The sequence below is a fragment of the Camelina sativa genome, chromosome 12 (assembly GCF_000633955.1).
Source record: "Camelina sativa cultivar DH55 chromosome 12, Cs, whole genome shotgun sequence".
In the NCBI taxonomy this organism is placed as follows: domain Eukaryota; kingdom Viridiplantae; phylum Streptophyta; class Magnoliopsida; order Brassicales; family Brassicaceae; genus Camelina; species Camelina sativa.
The window spans coordinates 1,115,710-1,137,034 of record NC_025696.1 but is presented as its reverse complement, the minus strand read 5'-3'; the positions used below and the strand labels follow the sequence as shown (position 1 = coordinate 1,137,034).

At 33.9% G+C, this 21,325-nt stretch overlaps 5 protein-coding genes across 6 annotated transcripts; all 5 read right to left on the bottom strand.

Moving 5' to 3' along the window:
• Positions 61-3,038, bottom strand: LOC104729372 (heat shock 70 kDa protein 9, mitochondrial-like). Its single transcript, XM_010448309.2, has 6 exons — positions 2,964-3,038; positions 2,578-2,642; positions 2,396-2,474; positions 1,736-2,302; positions 1,019-1,639; positions 61-935 (listed from the first exon to the last, which is right to left on the bottom strand). The coding sequence occupies exons 1-6, from the start codon at positions 3,036-3,038 to the stop codon at positions 288-290; spliced, it is 2,055 nt and encodes a 684-aa protein (XP_010446611.1). The 3' UTR covers positions 61-287.
• On the bottom strand, positions 3,344-5,324 carry LOC104729371 (uncharacterized protein At4g37920, chloroplastic). Its single transcript, XM_010448308.2, has 6 exons — positions 5,095-5,324; positions 4,646-4,911; positions 4,382-4,547; positions 4,057-4,301; positions 3,788-3,975; positions 3,344-3,699 (listed from the first exon to the last, which is right to left on the bottom strand). The coding sequence occupies exons 1-6, from the start codon at positions 5,267-5,269 to the stop codon at positions 3,465-3,467; spliced, it is 1,275 nt and encodes a 424-aa protein (XP_010446610.1). The 5' UTR covers positions 5,270-5,324; the 3' UTR covers positions 3,344-3,464.
• On the bottom strand, positions 5,582-6,606 carry LOC104729370 (NAD(P)H-quinone oxidoreductase subunit M, chloroplastic-like). Its single transcript, XM_010448307.2, has 2 exons — positions 6,029-6,606; positions 5,582-5,895 (listed from the first exon to the last, which is right to left on the bottom strand). The coding sequence occupies exons 1-2, from the start codon at positions 6,479-6,481 to the stop codon at positions 5,695-5,697; spliced, it is 654 nt and encodes a 217-aa protein (XP_010446609.1). The 5' UTR covers positions 6,482-6,606; the 3' UTR covers positions 5,582-5,694.
• Positions 6,762-10,057, bottom strand: LOC104729369 (serine hydroxymethyltransferase 1, mitochondrial). The gene is made up of 15 exons (XM_010448306.2): positions 9,841-10,057; positions 9,675-9,725; positions 9,418-9,504; positions 9,183-9,304; positions 8,991-9,067; positions 8,714-8,838; positions 8,500-8,592; positions 8,316-8,408; positions 8,035-8,232; positions 7,847-7,951; positions 7,699-7,764; positions 7,538-7,615; positions 7,337-7,448; positions 7,134-7,244; positions 6,762-7,047 (listed from the first exon to the last, which is right to left on the bottom strand). Exons 1-15 carry the CDS (start codon positions 9,925-9,927, stop codon positions 6,899-6,901), a joined length of 1,554 nt encoding a protein of 517 aa, XP_010446608.1. The 5' UTR covers positions 9,928-10,057; the 3' UTR covers positions 6,762-6,898.
• On the bottom strand, positions 10,376-14,076 carry LOC104729368 (agamous-like MADS-box protein AGL21). 2 transcript variants are annotated; one of them, XM_010448305.2, is made up of 8 exons: positions 13,627-14,076; positions 11,809-11,887; positions 11,630-11,691; positions 11,405-11,504; positions 11,251-11,292; positions 11,052-11,135; positions 10,824-10,975; positions 10,376-10,730 (listed from the first exon to the last, which is right to left on the bottom strand). In XM_010448305.2, exons 1-7 carry the CDS (start codon positions 13,806-13,808, stop codon positions 10,835-10,837), a joined length of 690 nt encoding a protein of 229 aa, XP_010446607.1. In that variant the 5' UTR covers positions 13,809-14,076; the 3' UTR covers positions 10,376-10,730; positions 10,824-10,834. The 2 variants fall into 2 exon arrangements, with proteins under 2 accessions (XP_010446607.1, XP_019089715.1); XM_019234170.1 differs by lacking the exons at positions 10,376-10,730; positions 10,824-10,975 and having other exon boundaries at positions 11,118-11,135; positions 11,251-11,318; positions 13,627-14,075.

Here is a 21,325-nt window from a genome sequence, read left to right as displayed (position 1 = left end):
GTCTTAAGCGGTTATACACCTTTTAAGTCTCAATTTAAATTGACGTCCCGTTAACCGGTCAAGACAAGAACCGTAAATTTCATGAAAAAAACCAATCAAAGAAATCAACAACTACTACATCCGAGACCCTCAATAGGGACTCTCAATAGGTTTCAAAGATATCAAGAGGTACCTCTCAGAAAAGGTTTTTAAATACACATAACTAATCAAATTTTGTCGAGGTATAAGCATGTAAACTTATTTGGTAAAAAAACCTGAATTCATGTATGCAATCGGTTAGAAACCTCTCACTTCCTCGATCCGCTCGCCTCCTCAAACTCAGCTTCAGGAGTCTGCTGATCAGTTCCACTTGAACCATCACCAGAGGGTCCAGAAGAATCAGATGATCCGGATCCTTTAGACATGTGTTCTCCTATCTTTGACACTGCCTTGTTCGCAGCTTCAAGCTTAGCCTTGATGTCCTCAATATCCTCACCAGCCATAGCAGTCCTCAGATCAGACACTGCAGTTTCAATCTCAGAGGCAACCTCTGCTGGAATCTTCTCTCTGTATTCACTCAAGCTCTTCTCAACACTGTATACTGTAGTATCAGCACTGTTCCTCAGGTCGATAAGTTGCTTCTTCTCTTGATCTTTCTGTGCGTTAAGCTCAGCTTCTTTGACCATTCTGTTAATCTCATCGTCTGAGAGACCACCTGAAGATCTGATTGTGATCTGTTGCTCTTTATTTGTGGCTTTGTCTTTCGCTGAGACTGTAACGATACCATTTGCATCAATGTCGAATGTCACTTCGATCTGTGGCATTCCTCTCGGCGCAGGTGGGATCCCAACAAGGTCAAATTCTCCAAGAGTTTTGTTGTCAGACGCCATTTCACGTTCTCCCTGAAGAACTTTGATTCCTACTTGCATCTGATTGTCCGCCGCTGTGGAGAAAACCTAATAACCAAATCACAATGACACAATTAGCAGTCAGCTTTTAAGACATAATCTGATATTGTGCTCTGTCAAGATTTCATTACCTGAGACTTCTTTGTGGGAATAGTGGTGTTTCGGTTGATTAACCTGGTGAAGATTCCTCCAAGTGTTTCAATACCCAGTGAGAGAGGAGTCACATCCAACAGAAGCAACTCCTTCACATCACCACGGAGGATACCACCTTGAATGGCTGCTCCCATGGCAACTGCTTCATCCGGGTTAACACCTTTACAAGGACTCTTCCCAAATATCTCAGCAACTATCTCTTGCACTTTGGGAACACGGGTCATTCCACCAACAAGAAGAACCTCATCAACCTCCTTAACTGAGATTCCAGCATCCTTCAGGCAGTTTTGGCACGGACATCTTGTTCTCTCAATCAAACTGCCAACCAAAGCTTCAAACTTTGACCTTGTTAAGGTTATGTTCAAATGCTTTGCTCCTGAAGCATCCGCTGTAATGAAAGGCAGGTTGATTTCGGTCTGAGATGTCGAAGAGAGCTCAATCTTGGCCTTCTCTGCAGCTTCTCTCAGCCTCTGGAGGGCAAGCTTGTCCTTAGTCAGATCAATATTATCTGTTCTTTTGAACTCACCAACCAAGTAATCCAACAAAGTGTTGTCAAAGTCTTCTCCTCCCAAAAAGGTATCTCCATTTGTTGCTTTAACCTGATAAGAGGAAATCATCATATACCCACAAAAGAAAGAAAAAAGAATGCAAAATCAAGAAAAAATAACATAGCAGAAGAAGAAACAAGGCATTACCTCAAAAACACCACTTGAGATTTCCAAGATAGAAACATCAAAGGTTCCACCTCCAAGATCAAATACAGCAATGACACCTTCTTTGCTGTTCATACCATATGATAGTGCAGCAGCTGTAGGTTCGTTGATAATCCTCTGGACATCAAGACCAGCGATTTTCCCAGCATCCTTTGTAGCTTGTCTCTGTGCATCATTGAAATAAGCTGGAACAGTGACAACAGCTTTGGTGATAGATTTTCCGAGGTAAGCTTCAGCAGTTTCCTTCATCTTGGTGAGGACATTAGCTCCAATTTGACTGGGAGAAAACTTCTGTCCATTTGCTTCAACCCAAGCATCACCATTAGGTGCTTTAACAATCTTGAAAGGAACCATTTTCATCTCTTTCTGTGTCTGAGGATCACTAAAACCTCTCCCAATCAAACGTTTGGAACCAAAGATCGTGTTTGTTGGATTGGTCACGGCCTGACGTTTAGCCGGTGTTCCAACAAGAATCTCCCCCTTTTGGTTAATAGCAACCACTGATGGCGTGGTTCGAGTTCCTTCGGCATTCTCAATAACTCTAGGGGTCTGCAAAAAACAAGATCAAAGTCAATACCTACAGAATCAGTAAGCCAATATATCAAAAATTTGATACTAGGGTTGGAAACAAATTAAGTTTACCTTTCCTTCCATCACAGCTACACAAGAATTGGTAGTACCCAAATCAATACCGATAACATCATTCCCCACAGGCCTCGAGCTACATATAGAGAACAACACACATACGAAAGGATAAGAGATAACACTAAGAAGTGATTTAGTTCTTCATTCGAATACCATAAGCTGAAAGGTTGATGTCTTACCAGAAAGGTCTCGCCAAGTAACCCAACTTCCCAAACAAAGACGTCTTTCCATTTGCGGAGGAGATCTGCAGAGTTTAGAATACTAATAATCAGTGTAAAGCTTCAATCCATATTTGAAGCAATGAATTATCAAATCAATAAGGAACAAAGTAGATCGCTTCACAGATGATCAGAAAGAAACATAAAGTACGGAACTTTAAGAAACCTAGATCGAAAACTCTGAAACTCGATTCTAATACAAAGAAACATAAAGTACGAAACTTTAAGTAACACAGATTCAACCCTGTTCGATTTTGGATAAATACTAACGAGTTCAGATCCAGAAACCCCCAAACGTGACTTTTCTCAAGCAAAAAAAATGAACATCAAAGGGGAAAAATACATACGGATTTAAACGCAGATACGGAAGCCGTTTGGACTTCACGGCGGCGAAGGGACCGTAGAAGCGCGACTGAGGCCATTTGATTGGGAGAGAGTCGGTGGAGATTTTTTAAGATCTCAGGGTTTTAAGGTCGGAGAAGACGAACTGAAATGTTTGGCTGCTGTGCTACGCGTAGGGTTTAAGACCTTATAATAAAGGTTGATTAAAGTCCGAAATTACTATTATAACCTTCTCGTTTTTTTAGGACAGTACCATAGGTCACGGGGTAATATAGGAACACAAATCTGAATATTCGTGGGCTACAAGTATTATGTTGACTTTTCTTACAAACCTGGACCCTACATGGGCTTATTGACCTCATAGCCAGGCCCGAAACATGAGAGATTTTTGAGCTGCCAAAAATATTAATTTATAAATAGATCTCACATTTAGTCGTAATTGCAATTATATCTGCGAATTTCACAAAATTACTCGCTCCCCCCCCCTTTCACCTAATTGCTCAATATCAGTTCAAAAATTCTTCAACAGAAGTATCGTCTTCTTCCTTTTTCGGATTTTCATCAGCCACGACTGTTTTCTTGTCTAAGTACTCATCTTCGATCGTGTCCTTGAGGATGAAAAGCCGCTGAATAACAATAGGTTGACTCATCTGTTTAGCTTCTTTAATGTCAGTTTCTTCTTTGTTGAGATGGTAAGCATCAAGCATTATCTTTATCCACTTATGCAGCTCCTTCGGCGTCCTGTGTGCTCTCATAAGCTAGTTAGCATCATTGTTGTGGTTAAAAGATGAAAACACTAACAGTTTGGATTTTTTTGAATGTTACTTACGTGTATAATGCTTTAGGGTCTTTAGCTTCATGGTCATCGCCAGGAGAGAATGCTGTTGCTAGAGCAGAGAATCGTTCTTCGGGGTCTGTTATGTTGAGTAAGTACTTTAAAAGTTTGATCTCTTTCGGTGTGATGCTTCTAAGACTGCTCTTTGTAGCTTTGTATAAATTATACATTATGTCTTTAGCCTGTTCACAAAAATACGATTTTGATATGAAGACTGTAAAGTTCAAAACTTTTCTTTCTATCTTGGTGATAGAATTATGTACCTCGTTAGTAACAGTTTGAGACTCTTTTGCAGCAGCGTATGCACTGTTGATCAATAAGATCAATGACGAATCTAGCTCCTTTGCCTTGGCTAAACTTCTGATCTTTTCGCAAGCGGCATCCACGGATGGAGAGTTTAAAATGTCATCAAACTTGGCTTGAGCAGCATCTAGAGTCTCAACACTCTCCAATGTATTGTCATAAGCACTCACAGCAGATAAACACCTTGTTGCAAGCCTAGCAACAGCTACTCAAAAAAAGAAAGCAACAGTCATGATACTATGAGAATCAATAATTTAAGTAACATGATTAATGTTGTTTAAGTACCATCCCGGTCTTCTAAGCCATCAAGAGTTTCAGATAACAAAGCTACATAGCGGAAAAACTCTCCCGTGAAATCTCTGCGTCTCTTGGCAGCGATTGCGTTTATGTCTGTTGGGTTTTCTTGAATCTCCTTCAAAAGGTCATTGTGCTTTGCCATTTCTTCATCTATCTGCAACAATGCCCTCACTCTCTAAGTACACAACAACAATAAACTAACCCTAGAAACCAGAGTTCTCTAGTAAAAACAAGAAATTAAACTATAAATACCTTCTTAACTTTGCCTTCCAGAGAAATCAGCTTCTGCTTCAATATAGGATCAGTTTCGGCATCAGCTCGGATTCTGCAACGCTTATAGAAATTAACACTGTACTTGTTCCATTCATCTCTTAAAACCAAATACGTCTTCCATTGTTTAACTTTAGGTTTCTCATTCAAGAACAGATCAATAATCTTGTCACAGAACTGAGCCATAGTGTAGCCATCAGCAACCTCAACTTCCATAGGATCCTCAACAGAGACTTTTACTTCAGTACCTAAACACAAACATTTCTATCTTCAATCAAAATCCTAAAGGGTTTAAGTCAAAAGGTTTTAGCTTTCTCTACAGAACCCCTTATCTAACGGCGACTGATAATCCAAATTAGAACCTAAAGGAAAGGACTTTCTTGGTAATATGGCAGAAAAGGTGAGAGATTTAAGGTTTATGATGAGCTTACTTGTAGTGACAGTGTCGGTAGCAAAGGTGATACTAGTTGAGATTTTGCGTCTCCTTCTTCCTCCATTGATGAAAGCAGAGAAAGGGAGAAGATGGGTTTGAGAATTATTAGGCGGTAAAGACAGTAATTTATCAGCTGAGGAGAAAAAAATTGATGTTTCCAGTAAATTCGCCATCTTTTTCTTCGGAACTGTGTTCGTCTTGGTGGCGAAACGACGAGAAACGCCTGAGGATAAGAAGAGCAAAATCTTCTATAAAAACGTGTTAACATTGCTAAATCATAACTTTTGGGGCAAAACTGTAAAGTCTAGTAAATTTTTGCATCATTCTGCAATTTTTTTAAAGAGTAAAGTTTTAGGAACATGAATGAGCAAAGACCAAAATGAGTTCCTTTAAAGGACTCCAGACATTACAACAATGTGAAGAAAGAATTAAATTTTGACAAAAAATTGTTATGCGGATTACTAATAGGATAACAGTGCATAATCTAGGCATATGTTACTTTGTGATATAAGGTTTAAAAAGCATACTATAAAACCAGTATACAATATAGTATTTAGATATTTTCCATTACACATAATTACAAATAGAGTTGTTTAAACTATGCGTCCACTTGAGGCTGACCATCTCCAACAACTTCAATGTTGCTGGTATTGAACTGAACACGAGGCTTTCCCATACTGAAATTAAGAACTCTTGCATCCATATTGTATTGTATTTCTCCATCAAACAACATCTTCCTTATGTAATGTTCTACGTCCGATCCTATCAATCTCAATGTGTACTCCGTTAATGGTGCTCCCTGTACAAAACAATAACACCATTAAATCTTAAATGACTCTTCCAAATCTAAAAAACCAAGTACACTCTATAAGGTCTTCTTCAATGAGTCTAACGGTTAGATGAAATTTTTTTTGGTTAATCGTTATCATTACCTCGTAGTGGTCGACGAGTTCTTGGAAATAAGAGTAGACCTTGTTACAGCTTTCATCATCCCACACAAACTCTTCAGTAGGGTCAAGAATCAAAGTGAGTTTATCCATCTGCGACTGGTCAAACTGACAAGTCTCTGGATCAATATAAGCAGCGTAGATCCTAACGTGACGTGTGACACTGCTTAGCCACTGACCACCAAACTGGCCCATACCCTTGCTCTTCACGTTCAGCTGTTTCTCAACTGGTCTCAATGGTGTTGGCTGCTTCTTCATCTTCTCTGTTGATTGCTCTTCTTTGATTGTCTCTGTTTCTTGTACCTCGAGAGTACTGTCTTGTTCAGGATTTGTCACCGCGAACGCCTTCTGTGTTGTTCTTGGTCGGATTTGAGCAACCATAGGAGGATGTAATAGAGAAATCTTGGTGCAGGCAGTGTAAGAGAATGATGCAACCATTTTTTTTTGTCTAAGAAATGGAAAAAACAGATCAAGTTGTGAGATGTTTTCCGGTTACAGAACCATATTCTATAGAGAGGTTTGATGAGATTGAGAAATGACCACAGCTTATGGATGAGCTTCTCTTTTTTTTTTTGTTTTCTTGGTATTTTGTGGTTAATCTGAAGTCACTTGTGAGCTAAAGACAATCTTCTTTAGGAATTCACTGTTTTATTGTATGTGTTACATCTTTTGTTTTTTTCCTTTTCTTCTTTCTATTGATGTAGATTTGTTGTATACATAACAGAGAATACTCAGATCATTATTTTTGCGCATAGCGTAAAATAGACAATAACAGAGTTTTACATGTATCATCTATACATTCCATGGAAATTCAAAGGACAATAAAAGAAAGACTTGTGATGAGATAAAACATTTTTAGTTCTTGTACTTCATGGTTTCTTTTTCAAACCCAATTGTTGGGAACTGCTTAGCGAATTCCTCGACTTCATGGCGCAGCTTCTCAATCTCTGATTGAATGATTGAAGAAGATTCCATTGCTGATACAAAATCCTTCAGTTTGGTTCCTGGTTTTTAGAACATTACAAATGAGAGTTCAGTCATTGTTTATATAAACAGCTAACATGCATCATGATCAGAGAAATGAAAAAACCTTGAGCTTCAGATTTGACTTTGAGAGCCAACTTCACAGCTTTGTCGAAGTATTCAGCTACTTTGGCAAAGTCTTCCTCAACAAAGCCTCTGGAAGTGAGAGCAGGAGTACCTGAAAATAACAATGGCAGAGGATATCAGGAAGAACTCCATTCGCATATACCAAAATGAATAAAAAAAAGAGCTTAAATATGATTTTTATACCCATTCTGATTCCACCAGGAACCATGGCAGAAACATCTCCAGGAACAGTGTTTTTGTTGGATGCAATGTGAACAGCTTCCAACACTTTCTCAACTCTAGATCCATCAATACCCTGCAAAAAAAATCGATAAAAGATGTTTTTAACTATGAAGATAAAAGACAATAACGTAAATGGGTACTGCAAATCGATCAAGTGATGACCTTGGGTTTCAGATTCACTAGAACCAGATGGTTGTCAGTTCCACCAGAAACAAGTTCATATCCTTTCTCCATCAGAGTCTGCACGAAACAACAATGTTACCAATCAAATTAAAGTAGATACTACGCCATATGTGTTTTTCTTTCCTTCACTCAATTAGTACCTGAGCAAACCTTGTACTGTTACTCAGGACTTGCTCTTGGTATGCTTTGTACTCTGAAGTAGTTGCCTGCATTAATCAAACCATTTGAAGGTTAAAGAAACCGTAAATCCAGTAACCAACGTTTATTCCATTCCATGACTCACTGTACCTGTTTCAAAGCAACAGCTAATCCTGTAATAGTGTGGTTGTGTGGACCACCTTGAAGACCAGGGAAGACAGCTTGATTGATCTTGTCTTCAAAATCATACAGAACCTTTCAAAACAACAAATGAATGACATGAAAGAGTGTACATAAATCTAAAACGTTTTGGTTCAAATTGGTGTGTTTTTTTTTACCTCTTTTCCTTGTTTGTTTGTTTCCTTAACACCTTTTCTGAAAAAAATCATGGCTCCACGGGGTCCACGAAGTGACTTGTGAGTTGTGGTGGTTACAACATCTGCATAGTCAAACGGTGAAGGGATTACACCAGCAGCAACCAGACCACTGATGTGTGCCATATCTGCTAGCATGACGGCTTTTTGCTTGTTACACACCTGAGAAAAGAGTTTGAATTAGAACTCTTGATTACAATAATTTGTTGTCATTTTCCCTGTACTTAGGGATGTGACTGAATTACCTTTCGGATGCGGGCATAGTCATACAATCGAGCATAAGCACTTGCACCAGCAACAATCAATTTTGGCCTGAAAAGGGTAGCACTTTTCTCCATCTGCATATCAAAATGAAAGACTTATAATTGTAGTATAACCATATGAAGAGGAGTACAGGGTACTTATACCATATGAAGAAGAGTTAAGAACCTGATCGTAGTCAATGTAGCCAGTGCTCTCATCCAGTCGATAGGGCATTGTTTCAAAGAAGATAGACACAGCAGATATCTTCTTGGTGTCAGTCTGATGAGGAAAAAACAAAAGAGGAAAGAAATTGTTAATAAGATAGCAGCGGTTTAGGTTTAAGGCTAAGACACATTAGTTTTGAGGTGCAAGAACATTTACAAAGTTATCTTGAAGGTACCTGATAACCATGAGAAAGATGACCACCATGAGGAAGATCAAGTGCCATGATTCTCTCATGAGGCTTTAACAATGCAGTGTAGACATGGAAGTTGGCAGGAGATCCAGACAAAGGCTGCACATTCACTGTAACGACAGGAAAGAAATAAGCCATCAAAGGATTAATAAAGCAGTCACATTCGATTGGAACTGAGATAATTTTCCAGAAAAACGCATAAGAACTAGTTCTAAATAATTCAGATTTCTTGTTTTCTCATATACTTGGAATGAGTAATTACCTCCCCACTTTTCAGGATCTAACCTGAAAGCTTCAAGAGCGCGCTTCTGGCATAAGGTTTCTGCCATGTCTATGTACCTAGAAAGCAAAAAGGTACTTAAAGTCAGCATCTTTTTCAATTCTTATCACAGAGATTGGTCAAGCAATCATGTCATAATCTGAAACTGAAAATATGTGTCAAGACTCAACATACTCGTTTCCTCCATAGTATCTGGCACCAGGATACCCTTCACTGTACTTGTTAGTCATCACAGACCCAACAGCTTGCATCACCGACACAGATGTGAAGTTCTCAGATGGAATAAGTTCAAGTCCCTTTGATAACATAAGCGTTACACAAATATCAGCCCAACTCACAATATCAATCAAGGAACAAGATTTAAATCTCAGATACAGAGTAGTAAGTAAAAGAAAGAGTAATAATAAACCTTCCATTGTCTAGCTTTCTCATGCTCAATAATGTCAGCAATCTCAGGATCAACCTCCTCTAAAGGTGCGTTAAGCTGTTTTGGCCACTGCAACGAACGTTTTACAGACAAAACAATAGGTTTATCAGATTCAGACACCTCAATTTAAAACAGACACAGAACTATAACAATCAAAACCATTGCTTCAACTGCAAGAAAAAAACTATAAAACAACAAGAGATAAAGTAAAAAAAGATTGGATTGTGTTAAAAGCTCACAGTGACACGAGATCTCTCCTTCTCATCAACAGCTTCACTGGGCAAAGAAGACTGCAACAAAACAACAACAACAACAACAACAACAAAAAATCAGAAAACCCAAAAATAAAAATCGAAACTTTTTTCAAATCCGATGATAAAAACCGATGAAAGGAGGAAACTTTACCATGTAGCAAGAAGTGGATCTGAGAAGAGGACGAACGGGTTTGTCAATTGAAGAAGAAAGCCTCCGAAGAGCCATCGCCATGGCCATTTTTTTTTTCCTAAACCTCTCTCTCTCTGGTTTGGAACCCTAGAAACAGATTTGAGTCATAGACGAAAGAAAGAAAGAAAAAAAACCCCAAAAAAATTGGGTTTATCCTCAAAGGATAGATGAAGAGAGAATTGTGGCCTCTGCTTTTGGCTGAGCTTTTGGTGGTTGCAGTCTATTTTTCGAATTTTTTCCCTCTTTTTTTACGGAAAAAGGAAATCTTATTTATTTTAATTTGTTGTTTCTTTGTCGTTATCTCTTAGGTCACTGTCTCAGCAGCACTACACCAACCTTTGTGAATTGTGATGATTTGATGACGACGATGATGATATGTGTGTGTTTCCCTTATTAAATAAAGACTGAACCTTTTTGGTTTCTGGTCAACGCAGTCAACGATAACCGATTTTGTTTTCCCTCATATAGTTTCCAAACCGGTTTAAAATAGCAAGTATGACACTTAATTAGGTATTTTAGTTAGGACTAAACTCTCGTAAACACATAAACATATATACTACTATACTGTTTATGTTATAATTAATGAAATCTATGATTCTAAACAAAGACAATATAACGAGCACCGAATTTTTATATATGCTTTTAATTAATTATATATATATATATATATATATATATATATATATTTCAAATTGAAATGCACAAAGAAAGAAAGAGAAAAATATGATTGGTGTTAGAAGAATCATATCATGGCTTAGTTTACTCGGGTTTCCAATTCAAGATACCCATATATATATAAACCAAGCCTTTGGATTGTTCTTCAACATCATATAGTATCTTCGAACTTCAATCTGTAGAAAATTTTAAACGGGTTACATAATATACAAATGCTTAAAGGGTTTTTTTGAGGAACGTCAAAAAGATGAAATAATGAAAATTCCTACCTTAATTGATGTTATTCGTTTGCTCTTGGTGGGGTCTCATAATCGGAATGCTCGGGTTGGCTTAGTTGCAGCCGAACCTGAGTGTGTGATTCATCATCCGTTACAGCTCCTAGTTCACGGTGTATAAACCCGTTTGTGCTTGCCGTGTAAGCCTGAAAAGTTGAAGCCATCACTTCAAAGCACTTATTCTAAGTAAATGGAGTTTGTATTAATATACATGTTTGTCACCTTCTTGTAGAGCTCCACATTTTCTTGATGAATCCGTTGTACTTTCCTTGATAAATCGAGGTTTTCCTGATGAATGTGATTCCTCTGCACCAAGATCAACGCAAATCCCATTTTCATTAAGAATTGTAACTTGTGTTCTTTTGAGGAATTTACATATATGTAAGAAATATTTGTGTGTATATATATATAGTATAGTGACCTTTTGGCTTAGTTCTTGGATTTCTTGAGTCAGCATTAGTTCCTGTGAATCCCAAAAAGCAATCGGTTCTATTGAATTTCATTGTGTTATATTGTCAATCTTTTGAGTGATACACTCCAAAGTATATAATACAAGGTAGAGAGTATTTATATACCTTTTTCATACGAATTCCACGCAAACTTATCTCAAGTTGATTCTCGAGACTGTTTAACTCGTTAACGCTTAGACCATTTAGTTGTTCTCCCATCATTTGCCTGTTTCATAGCAAACACAATCTATATATAAATACAAGTTTCTACATTTCCTTGTACGCCCTTTCAACAGATTTTTTTTATCAAACATATACATGTATCCTTATATATGTAATAAAAGTTCATACCGATGATTTTCTTGCAAAGCATGCAATTCTTGCCTTAGAACCGCAGCTTCTCGCTGCCAAAACTATAATAACACACACCACAAATAACTTATCAAACTTAGAACTCATTTCAAGATAAACGATTCTAAAACCTCAATCAATAATCATATATTTGCATATTTTTCAAGATATGTATATACCTTGACTTCTGATGCTGGGTTCAATAATTGTTGTTGCTCGATCTTGCTCTTGTTGTATCTATCAATAACTGACTTCATGCTATTCAAAAGATTTGATATTAGTACGTTGCATCATCGTATATAATTCACTCATATCATATCTCTATCACAGTGAAGAACATATAAGATATCTTTCAGAAGTTTATCCGACTCCTTCATTAATTAAAAATCTATCATACGTAAAGGAAAAACATATACCCTGAAGTTTCGTACAGTATCAGTATTGTTTAGTTTAGACTATTTCAGTCATTGCAGTGACAAAATACAAGAATTTTACACACGCTTGTATATATTCACATACATTCCACAGAACATATTAACTTTCACTAATATGATTTTGTTACACACACATGAAAAAACTAAAGAAACTATATATAAACTAAATAGATGCTAGCTTCCATTTTCATTAAACAAAAATTGCTTAAATGTTTTTTTGATGGGTGTAGATAACCAAGAGCTTTAAAGCAATATATCCAGTTCTATGAGCTACAAAGAAAGAAAAATCGAAGAAACTTATAATAAGGGTCAGTCTTAATGCATTAACATGGCACACTTACTATACTAATCAAATCCAAGAAACAATAAGGCATATCCTAGTGTCAGTAAGTTTTATGAATGGTACTCAACTATGCTAAGTTTCATATATCTTGTGGTTCATGAACTCTAACGATACATGAGAAAATGGTATCATAAGATAAATATGAAGAGTTAACAATGCTCGCAAACGTTGAGACCAATGATTACTCCCTCACATAATAGGTTTTCTACTATCCTTACTAAGAATTTATCAAATATTTGTTTCGCATTATAGAACTTTTTTATTTGGTTAGTTGAACTGATATCTTCTTTAGTATGTTTTTAATTTGTATATTGTATACGCAGAATGGACAATTCGTTATTCTTGTCTATGCATTTATATATGTCAACTAAAGTTCTATCAATGAGTAATTTACATATGAAAAATAATAAAAACGAGATTCTGCATATACCGTTAAATATACAGAGTCATTCAGCAGATATAACGTTAAATATACAGAGTTATCACGTAGATATAACGTTAAACATACAAAGTTATCTTACCATAATGATAGGATTTTATACAAATATATCAAAAATGTATTTATGTTTTTGTGAGTATAAATAGATAATTTGTTATTTAATTAAATTATAAATACTTTTTTAGTTTATTGGTTTTGAGAAATTAATTCCCTCTCCATACAATCATTCAATCTTGCTGTCTCTTTATACCTATGTTTTAGCTTTCCAGTACTGATATTTGAGCATTCACTTGTTATCGATCTCATCTACCTCTGAGACTTACTTAAATTCGGAAAAGCGAAACACTGAGCCTAAGCTATATGTCAATGTCCATAATACGTGTAGAAACACATAAACACATGTTAAGAAAGTACTTCAAAATATACTGTGTACACATAATCACCCAGATATGAAGCAAAGGAACTACTTCAAATCATTTTTTCCATACTCAATTTTAATATTTCCTTGTTGTTAAAAAAAAAAAGTTTGTCGGCTATTCATACACATCTTCTTGTACATACAGCAAAATGTAACATCTTCTACCGACCGCCAGATGCGAAAATTTTACCACTACATACGAATAGATCACACAGGTACATATATTTCACTGAATACCCCCAAGCCTTGCAAACAAAACCGTAGCATAAAATCATATAAAACCCGTACACACACACTTCCGTATATCCACGAAATCAAGAAGATATGTAAAAATTTCAAAATTAATAATTTTAAAAGAAGAACCTGGAGCTTGCAAAGTCATAGAGCTTTCCGGTGCTCGAGAAGATGATGAGACCGACCTCGGCGTCACAGAGAATAGCTAGCTCTTTGGCTTTCTTGATAAGACCCTTTCTTCGTTTGGAGAAAGTGACTTGTCTACTTGTTGAATCATCGATCCTTTGGATCACAATCTTCCCTCTTCCCATCAATTTTATCCTCTAATCGATTCACCTCTGGTTCTTCTCTTTTCTAGGGTTTTGTTTGTAGATCTCACCAATACCAAAAGGGAAACGAAGACGAAGATGAACGAATAAGGAGAAAGAGAAAGGTAGAAATAGAGAGAGAGAGAGAGAGGGAGAGGAAGGTTGAGCCAAGAGTCAACAATCTATTCGAGGAATAAACTAAGTATATATACACATATGCACACACATATACACACTCACCTCTTTATTTGAGACATTTTTTTGGTAATTTTAACACATACTAGAGTACTATATTTATAGTCCAGTGTGTGATTTTATCAAACCAACGAAATAGAAAGAAGTTCTTATAAAGTTCCTAGGTTAAGAGAGAACATATAAATATAGCATAAATGTATACAGTATACATAACTTTAATCACTGATACTTTTATATATATACTTTATTGTGAGATTAGATAGATAGTGGAAACTTAATGGAATTGTTTGGATATATAAAAAGGAGTAAAATAATATTAAACGTATAGTGTGAGTTAGGTAAATTTTCGTTATCAATAATATTTCCTTTTTTAACATGTCCGTACATATTTATAATTAAATTCTTAGTCTTTTTTCAGATGTCATGTGGAAATACCGAAATAGTGAATGGGTGCATCACAGGACTGTGTTTCTCTGACAAAACTCTCTAGCTTTTATATGCTGCTTTCCTTAACTAATAATCTTTTATAGGTGATAGAGAAAAGCTTTAAAGTATTATGGACCTTAATTATGGTCATAGGAAAACAATATACTATATATATATATTAAATCTGTACAAAAGATATTTACCCAAAAAAGTAAGAGAACAAAATACATAGTACAAATAGATCCATATGGCATTCTGTAAAAATACAAATGAATAAATTAATTTTGTGTCAATGAAACTGTCTATAAAAACAATATAAAGTACACGTGTCAGACAGGAACTTGGAGTTGCGGAGATTCACCATATTAATTGTTTTGTCGTAAGTTTCCAAATATGGCAAGAAATTTAATATCAATCAAGTAACTAACGTCTCTTACTTTCGATGGCTTGATGCTTTATTTGTTATCAAAGCAACACCGTATACAGCTGATACCAAACTCTTATATTAGAAAACAAAGTTCTTAATCGTTAATACAGAATATACTAATTGACAAAATTAAATTCTAAAATTAACATATAATTAATGTTGTGCGTGCTAATCTGCTATGTAAGAAACTTGGTTTTTTTCTCAGATCCAGATAATAACATAAATTTTGAAAACTAAATCGTAGTAGAGAGAGAGAGAGTGGATAAAGTTATACTTTTTTTGCATATATCTTTAGATATCTCGAGTAAAAGTATTATATATTCGCAGTTTTAAAACTCATACTGTATATTAAATATAATAACCTATTAACATGATACATAAATGTATATATGCTGTGAAAATGGGTAAAAATGCAATATGCATTTGTGACAGGCACACGTGGGAGAAGCAGGAACAGCTCCTGAGAAGTGAGAACACCAATTGATGGATGCCTTCGCACGCTCCACCGCAGAAACCGTACACCTGATCCCTTTTCAAATTGTTTTGTATTTTTATTTATTAATATCATTTTTTTTTGTTGGTGCAAAATATTGATTCAGTAAATTACTTGACTCCCATGGTATTTCATTAATATTTTATTTAAATAAAAAATTAGTTTTATACATTACAAATTTTTAATATTATAGATTATTAGATATTAATATTATTAATTAGTAACTGAATGTAAACCATAAATATTAAGAATCTAAGATGTTGTTGATAATAGGATCATAACTGAAGATTTAAGATCGATATCCGCACTAACCAATACACATGTTCTCGTGATCCAATCAAAAATGAAACCAGACCAAATTAAAATTGGTTTAGATGTAGCAAAATTTCTTATAAACCGAACTAACTTAACCAAATTCAAACCCTAGCGAAATTCGATTTGATATCTAAGATTCACAGGTGGGACCCAGAAGGATAACATGGGTAATAAAGATCACATAAGGACCACGTGGGCTGGACTGCTTCGAACCAATCACATCTCGAATCTCAAACTCAAACTTGAGATTTTTGCACTTTTTTTACTTTTCTAGTTAACAAAAAAAGAATCTTAAAGTGCTTCCAAGTGACCAAATCCCCAATTATCGTCGTCTTAAGATAAAAGATTTAGTCTCATTCACGCCAGGTGTCAATCATCAGCGAATCATTTCGATTTTACCAATAATAATCATTATTATCTTCACTTATATGGGTTCTCTCTTACGTTTCACGTTTTCAAAAGCTTTAAGTTTTCCCAAATCTACAATTTAAGGTGAAGTATACAAAATCATTCTACAGTTACTAGTGTGTCATCTTCTTTTATTTTGGTCTTCATAAGCCCCCTTAACGATATCTTTGTATGTATGTGTTTCTTCGTTGCTGTCAGCCTGTCATATATAAGAACTAATCTTAAGAAAATGTTTAGTAATGACTAAACCAAATATCTAACTTATGTACAAAAAAGCTGGTTGCTAAAAAGAGTAATAGGTTTCACATGTGACCTAATTCTTTTTACCAAAAAAAAATGCTTATTATAGTGTCTTATAAGTTATAACACACCCATACTGACTATATATATGGAATAGCATATATATATATATATATTCATTAATCACAACACTGTATATTATATTCTCTATAAACACCTATTGTTTTATAGAATACAGTCTTTCTCAGGTGATTCTTGTAACTTTACATCAACAAAGCATGTTACGTTAGCTATTTGCCACACCACTTGAGCGTTTACAAAACCAGACTGTGTTTTTTGAAGTATAATTAATGCTATATTTTGGATCGAACTTTTGATCATGTTATACATATAGAGATATCATCATCAACAAAGTTATAGTTTTTCATTATTCTTCGAAGAATTCATAACTAGTCTACCATTTGACACCAATTTTTTTTTTTTTAAATGTAGTTACGTGTTGGCTATATAAAGTGTAGTTTTTTTGGTTGGTGCTACAAAATTCACGTGAGAGTACTCAGAGTGGTAGTGTGAATGATAATAAACCTTATTTAGATTATATATCGATCAGACCAAGAAAAGGATAAGGTGTTGTCGCTTTTGTTGTTTTAAAAATTAAATCCCACATGATCTTTGGGTCCATAAAGTTTTTAATTTAACCTTCTTTTTCAGATATCCGAAGATGATAATTATATATAGTTAGTAATTGCAAATGTCGAGTTTAAAAAGATAGCCTTGGAACTTGAAGACTGGTGGAAATTGTACTAAATGTTCCAAAGTTGTTGGCCATTATTTCATTTTTACTAGTAGTTTAAAAAATAAAAATAGTACCTTTTATGAGTTAGTCCTCTGATAGTAGTAAGTAATATTTAATAATTTCAAGATTTGATACATATCAAAGATAACTACAAATATTAAAGAGGAACTATGGTGTATTGGCTCTATAAATTGCTAATATTGAGTCTCTTTTTATTGGAGATATAAGAAACTAGCTTTCGTATAGTTTTTGGACATACATGATCCAGAAAGAGACACATATTATTGCGGTGTTGAATAATACTTGGTGCTCTTGAAACGCTTATTATTTAGAGTTAAAAATTTGAATTTAAAGTTCTAGTATTAGATTTTAGATTAACGATTTCATACTATGGTTGCATCTTAATTAGGGTTTGATATAAGACAATGGTCATTGAAAATGAAGAATGAACTGCACAAAGTTTTTTAATCAAATATCAAATTCCTTACAAAAATTCTGAAAAATATTTATTTTGCCTTGAAGATAGATGAAAATAATATACAATGTTATAAATAATAATTCCAAAAAAATTTAAACTCTTGAACTTTTCGATATTGAATCAAAATTTTCTCCATCAATTTGTTAGTTGTCACCATAAACATGTGATGAGTGGTACTAACAATGTTTTTGAATGCATGAATGGTACAATTTGTTCAACTCATGAGATTTCTGTGTTAAACAAGTAAAAAACACAAGTTTATAAACAAAAATGAGTGGAAATTATTTGAACCAGTTAACTTATAATTTATTTCTATCTACTAATATATTCAAAATCTGAACCAGTTTTTCCTAACCAACCCAAAATTATATTTGACATCAGATTCATAATATTTGACACACTAAAAGGTTGGAAATTTTTTTTGGATTTTTTTTTTTTTGGAAAAGGCTTAAAAGTGTTAGGAAAATTGAAACTAAAGAATACAATCGAACTCGGACGACCAAAAGTCAGACACACTAAACCAAAACAATTTCATTGAGAAAATATATAGTATTAAAAATTTATAATACTATAATTAACAATGCAGTCGATATCAACGGTAACACTAGTTGAAAATGTCATCATAGCTCACTAGATATTAAAATTTCATATTTAAAAGATGATTCCTTACATAGTTCTTAAAGTAATCCTGAAAATAAGAGAGCATAATTTAAAGCGATAGTGTGTTGCATAATTGAGTATAGCTCAAAAAGGAATAGACAATTGATTTTACTCAGAGTGCCCAAAATGTATTTGTCATATACAAATTAAATAGTTTAAGTGATCATAAGATCCATGAATCGTCGTTACAAGAGATGCCCCTTTTGTACAACTGTATAGACTTCAATATGTGATCGATTCATAACTTAAAGTTATGCAATATTTGTATGTTGGATAAATGTGGATCATGTCATAAAATAATCATCCCTCACCCTGGACCCGGGTGACATATAGAAGCTAACAAATATTTGAAATTGTTCCACTTAATATATTTGGAAAATCAAATACTTTCTTTTTTGAATTTGAATTCAGATAGTAAAAATAAGATATCTGGATTTTGATTTTTTTCTCTATATAAATTACATAATATAAGTTATACAGATAAGAACAATATGAATGTAAAATCTGGATTTTACTTATCAAGATAAAGTTTTAATTATCAAGATAAAATTATCAAGACTAAATTCTATTAATACTGATCTAAGCTAATTGATTTTGAATGTAAAAACTGATCTAAGCTACTTGATTTAATTAAAATCCAAGCCAATTCAGTTTTAATTATCAAGACTAATATTTAGATTAGATCAGTATTAAAATTTAATATTTAGATTAGATCCATCAAAACTAAATCAAAATCCAGATATATTATTATTTCTGAATTTAATTATGCAATTTTGTACTTATTATATGTTTTACTCAATTTTATAGACAATCTATATATACAAAATTAACTTTTCTCTCTTCTCCTTCCTCCACATCAGCATCCACCTAAATAATGTTATTCTTTTTTTGCATTAAAAATACTATTTAAAGTATTCATTCATTGCATATTTATTAGTTATAAGTTATAAGTAATAATAGTATAAAATAAATTAAAAACAAATTAAGTAAATTAATTAAATTTTAAAATAGTAAAAACAATAATATAAACTTGGTTTAGTAAATAATAAAATAATAACTATATAAAATTTTAAAAATAAATGAACATTTTAAAATAGTAAAAGTAATACTATGAATTTATTTTAGTAATAATGTTATTCGTCAAATTTTAACCAAAAAAAAATATTATTTTCCAAAATTTAAAATGGGCTAATGAGTTTAGTATAAAAGTAAGATTTTAATGCATGGTGGAGTAAAAGCAATTTATGTAATTATAATTATAAAATTCTAAACATAAAAATAAAATTGAAGTGATACATTAGTTTCTAAGAAACATATACTACAAAAATTTATTATGAAATTTCACTTAAAGAAAATAAAAGATTAATTATTCAACTCAATTTAAAGTTTTGAGCTAAAACGAAGACATTGTAAGAGTCACACTTTAAAAAAAAAAAAACTATGCAAAAAAAATCTCTAAAAGAAGAATCTATCTAAAAAACAAAATTAATGTTCACAAAATATAGAAAAAATGATATGTAAGCTGTTATAAAAAGTGACTTTAGAGTAGCAGAAGGTAAGTCCATTTGTAAAAGATACCATCATACTCGGGATCGAGTCCCGGCTCCTACGAATGTAGGAATTTGGCTAATGGGCCGGCCAGTTGTGGCCCAATGGTTGACAAAAAAAAATAAAGTGACATGTGATTTTTTTTTTTTTTTTGAAATGTTAACTTTATTAGTCAACAAAAAAGAAAATTAAGTACAAAGACGGTTGAGATAGCTTGGTTTGGTTTGGAACTAGTTACTTAATAGTATAATTATGTTTGCCTCTACAAGCTAAGCTAATATTAGCTAACTTAATCTGATCTAATCTCTGTGGAGTGCCATGATTCGATGGGAAATTTGTAAGAACTATCTTTATTATTCTTTCTTTTATGGCCATAAGGGCATCTCCAACCCCACTCTATTTTAGAGTCAAATCTCTATTATAGAGCAACATTTGCTCCAACCCTACTCTATATTTTACTCTAAAATAGAGAAAATAATAGGATTGCTCTATATATAGAGCAACTCTATTCTCACCTCTATTTTTTTACACTAACTCTATTATAGAGGTGAAAATAGAGTAATACATTGGAGGAAAACAGTGCTCTATTTTTGAGTTACTCTATTTTAGAGAAAAAAATAGAGAAATACAATGGAGATGGTCTAAGTCCATTTTCTAATTCTCAACCATTCGATGGGCATTTTGGGCTAACGATTTTATATATATAACCAATTTCCCACCATGGTTAACTAAATGAATCGTTTGGTATTCAGGACCAATATGGATCCGATACAGATTACCCAAATTCTCAACCATTAATTAACCACATTCCACTTGTACTTAGTACTTACCGCCACAATCAGCAAACATTACATTCGCTAGGCAATGGCTTCCAAGTTTGAATCTTTATGTCGAAAGCCTCACCTCCTGAATCATGGATGATTCCTCCATTCCTCCTCCAGTTACATATATCTTTTTTTTTTTGGTATGAACATAAAAATATATTCAAACAAAGCCTTGTGTTACATAGGATGCATCTTTTCCTTAGAGAGTTTTGAAATTAAGACAAAAATTGAGGGTAAAGCAGAGCATAACAGAGCACGACATGTTGAGGGCGTCATCTAGTTTCTTCGACCGATCCTGGCTGAGAGATAAGACACAATTACAATCAAGCAGACGAATGGCTTTGGATCGCTGCCGATTTGGTAGATTTCATTCAAAACCGACAGTGACAGTGGTTGAGTTCAATTGGTGCTAAACAATTAATGGAAGATTTATATAAGTGGACCAGTGATGAATCTTCTTGGGCGTGAGTAACTACCTCTTTGGTTCTGTAGTATATTTCTCGTTTTTAGGGGTTTCTGTTTCTTCAACAGAATTTAGGTCAACTTCCTTTATTTTCACTAGGGATGTTTGTACCTAATGACACTTTTATAACATTAATTGTCATTGTAAAACTTTATAGGAGTAGAGACACTTTTTGGATTTTAAAGTGTATTTTATTAATTTACATTCATTTTATGCAAAATTTATTATGATAGGTTAACTCATCGTA

What these genes read in the sequence shown, in the direction of transcription:
- LOC104729372 (XM_010448309.2), bottom strand. Translation starts at nt 3,038, where the DNA reads ATGGCCTCAGTCGCGCTTCTACGGTCCCTTCGCCGCCGTGAAGTCCAA. An exon ending in TAGCTGTGATGGAAGGAAAG is followed by an intron (nt 2,303 to 2,395) that starts GTAAACTTAATT and finishes TGTTTTTTGCAG; the next exon opens with ACCCCTAGAGTTATTGAGAA. An exon ending in TCTCAAGTGGTGTTTTTGAG is followed by an intron (nt 1,640 to 1,735) that starts GTAATGCCTTGT and finishes TCCTCTTATCAG; the next exon opens with GTTAAAGCAACAAATGGAGA.
- LOC104729371 (XM_010448308.2), bottom strand. Translation starts at nt 5,269, where the DNA reads ATGGCGAATTTACTGGAAACATCAATTTTTTTCTCCTCAGCTGATAAA. An exon ending in TACCGACACTGTCACTACAA is followed by an intron (nt 4,912 to 5,094) that starts GTAAGCTCATCA and finishes GTTTGTGTTTAG; the next exon opens with GTACTGAAGTAAAAGTCTCT. An exon ending in TGGCTTAGAAGACCGGGATG is followed by an intron (nt 4,302 to 4,381) that starts GTACTTAAACAA and finishes TTTTTTGAGTAG; the next exon opens with CTGTTGCTAGGCTTGCAACA.
- LOC104729370 (XM_010448307.2), bottom strand. Translation starts at nt 6,481, where the DNA reads ATGGTTGCATCATTCTCTTACACTGCCTGCACCAAGATTTCTCTATTA. An exon ending in AACTCGTCGACCACTACGAG is followed by an intron (nt 5,896 to 6,028) that starts GTAATGATAACG and finishes TGTTTTGTACAG; the next exon opens with GGAGCACCATTAACGGAGTA.
- LOC104729369 (XM_010448306.2), bottom strand. Translation starts at nt 9,927, where the DNA reads ATGGCCATGGCGATGGCTCTTCGGAGGCTTTCTTCTTCAATTGACAAA. An exon ending in ATCTTTCTCATGGTTATCAG is followed by an intron (nt 8,593 to 8,713) that starts GTACCTTCAAGA and finishes TTTCCTCATCAG; the next exon opens with ACTGACACCAAGAAGATATC. An exon ending in TAGTGAATCTGAAACCCAAG is followed by an intron (nt 7,449 to 7,537) that starts GTCATCACTTGA and finishes TTTTTTTTGCAG; the next exon opens with GGTATTGATGGATCTAGAGT.
- LOC104729368 (XM_010448305.2), bottom strand. Translation starts at nt 13,808, where the DNA reads ATGGGAAGAGGGAAGATTGTGATCCAAAGGATCGATGATTCAACAAGT. An exon ending in TATGACTTTGCAAGCTCCAG is followed by an intron (nt 11,888 to 13,626) that starts GTTCTTCTTTTA and finishes TCTTTTGAATAG; the next exon opens with CATGAAGTCAGTTATTGATA. An exon ending in GCTTTGCAAGAAAATCATCG is followed by an intron (nt 11,505 to 11,629) that starts GTATGAACTTTT and finishes GCTATGAAACAG; the next exon opens with GCAAATGATGGGAGAACAAC.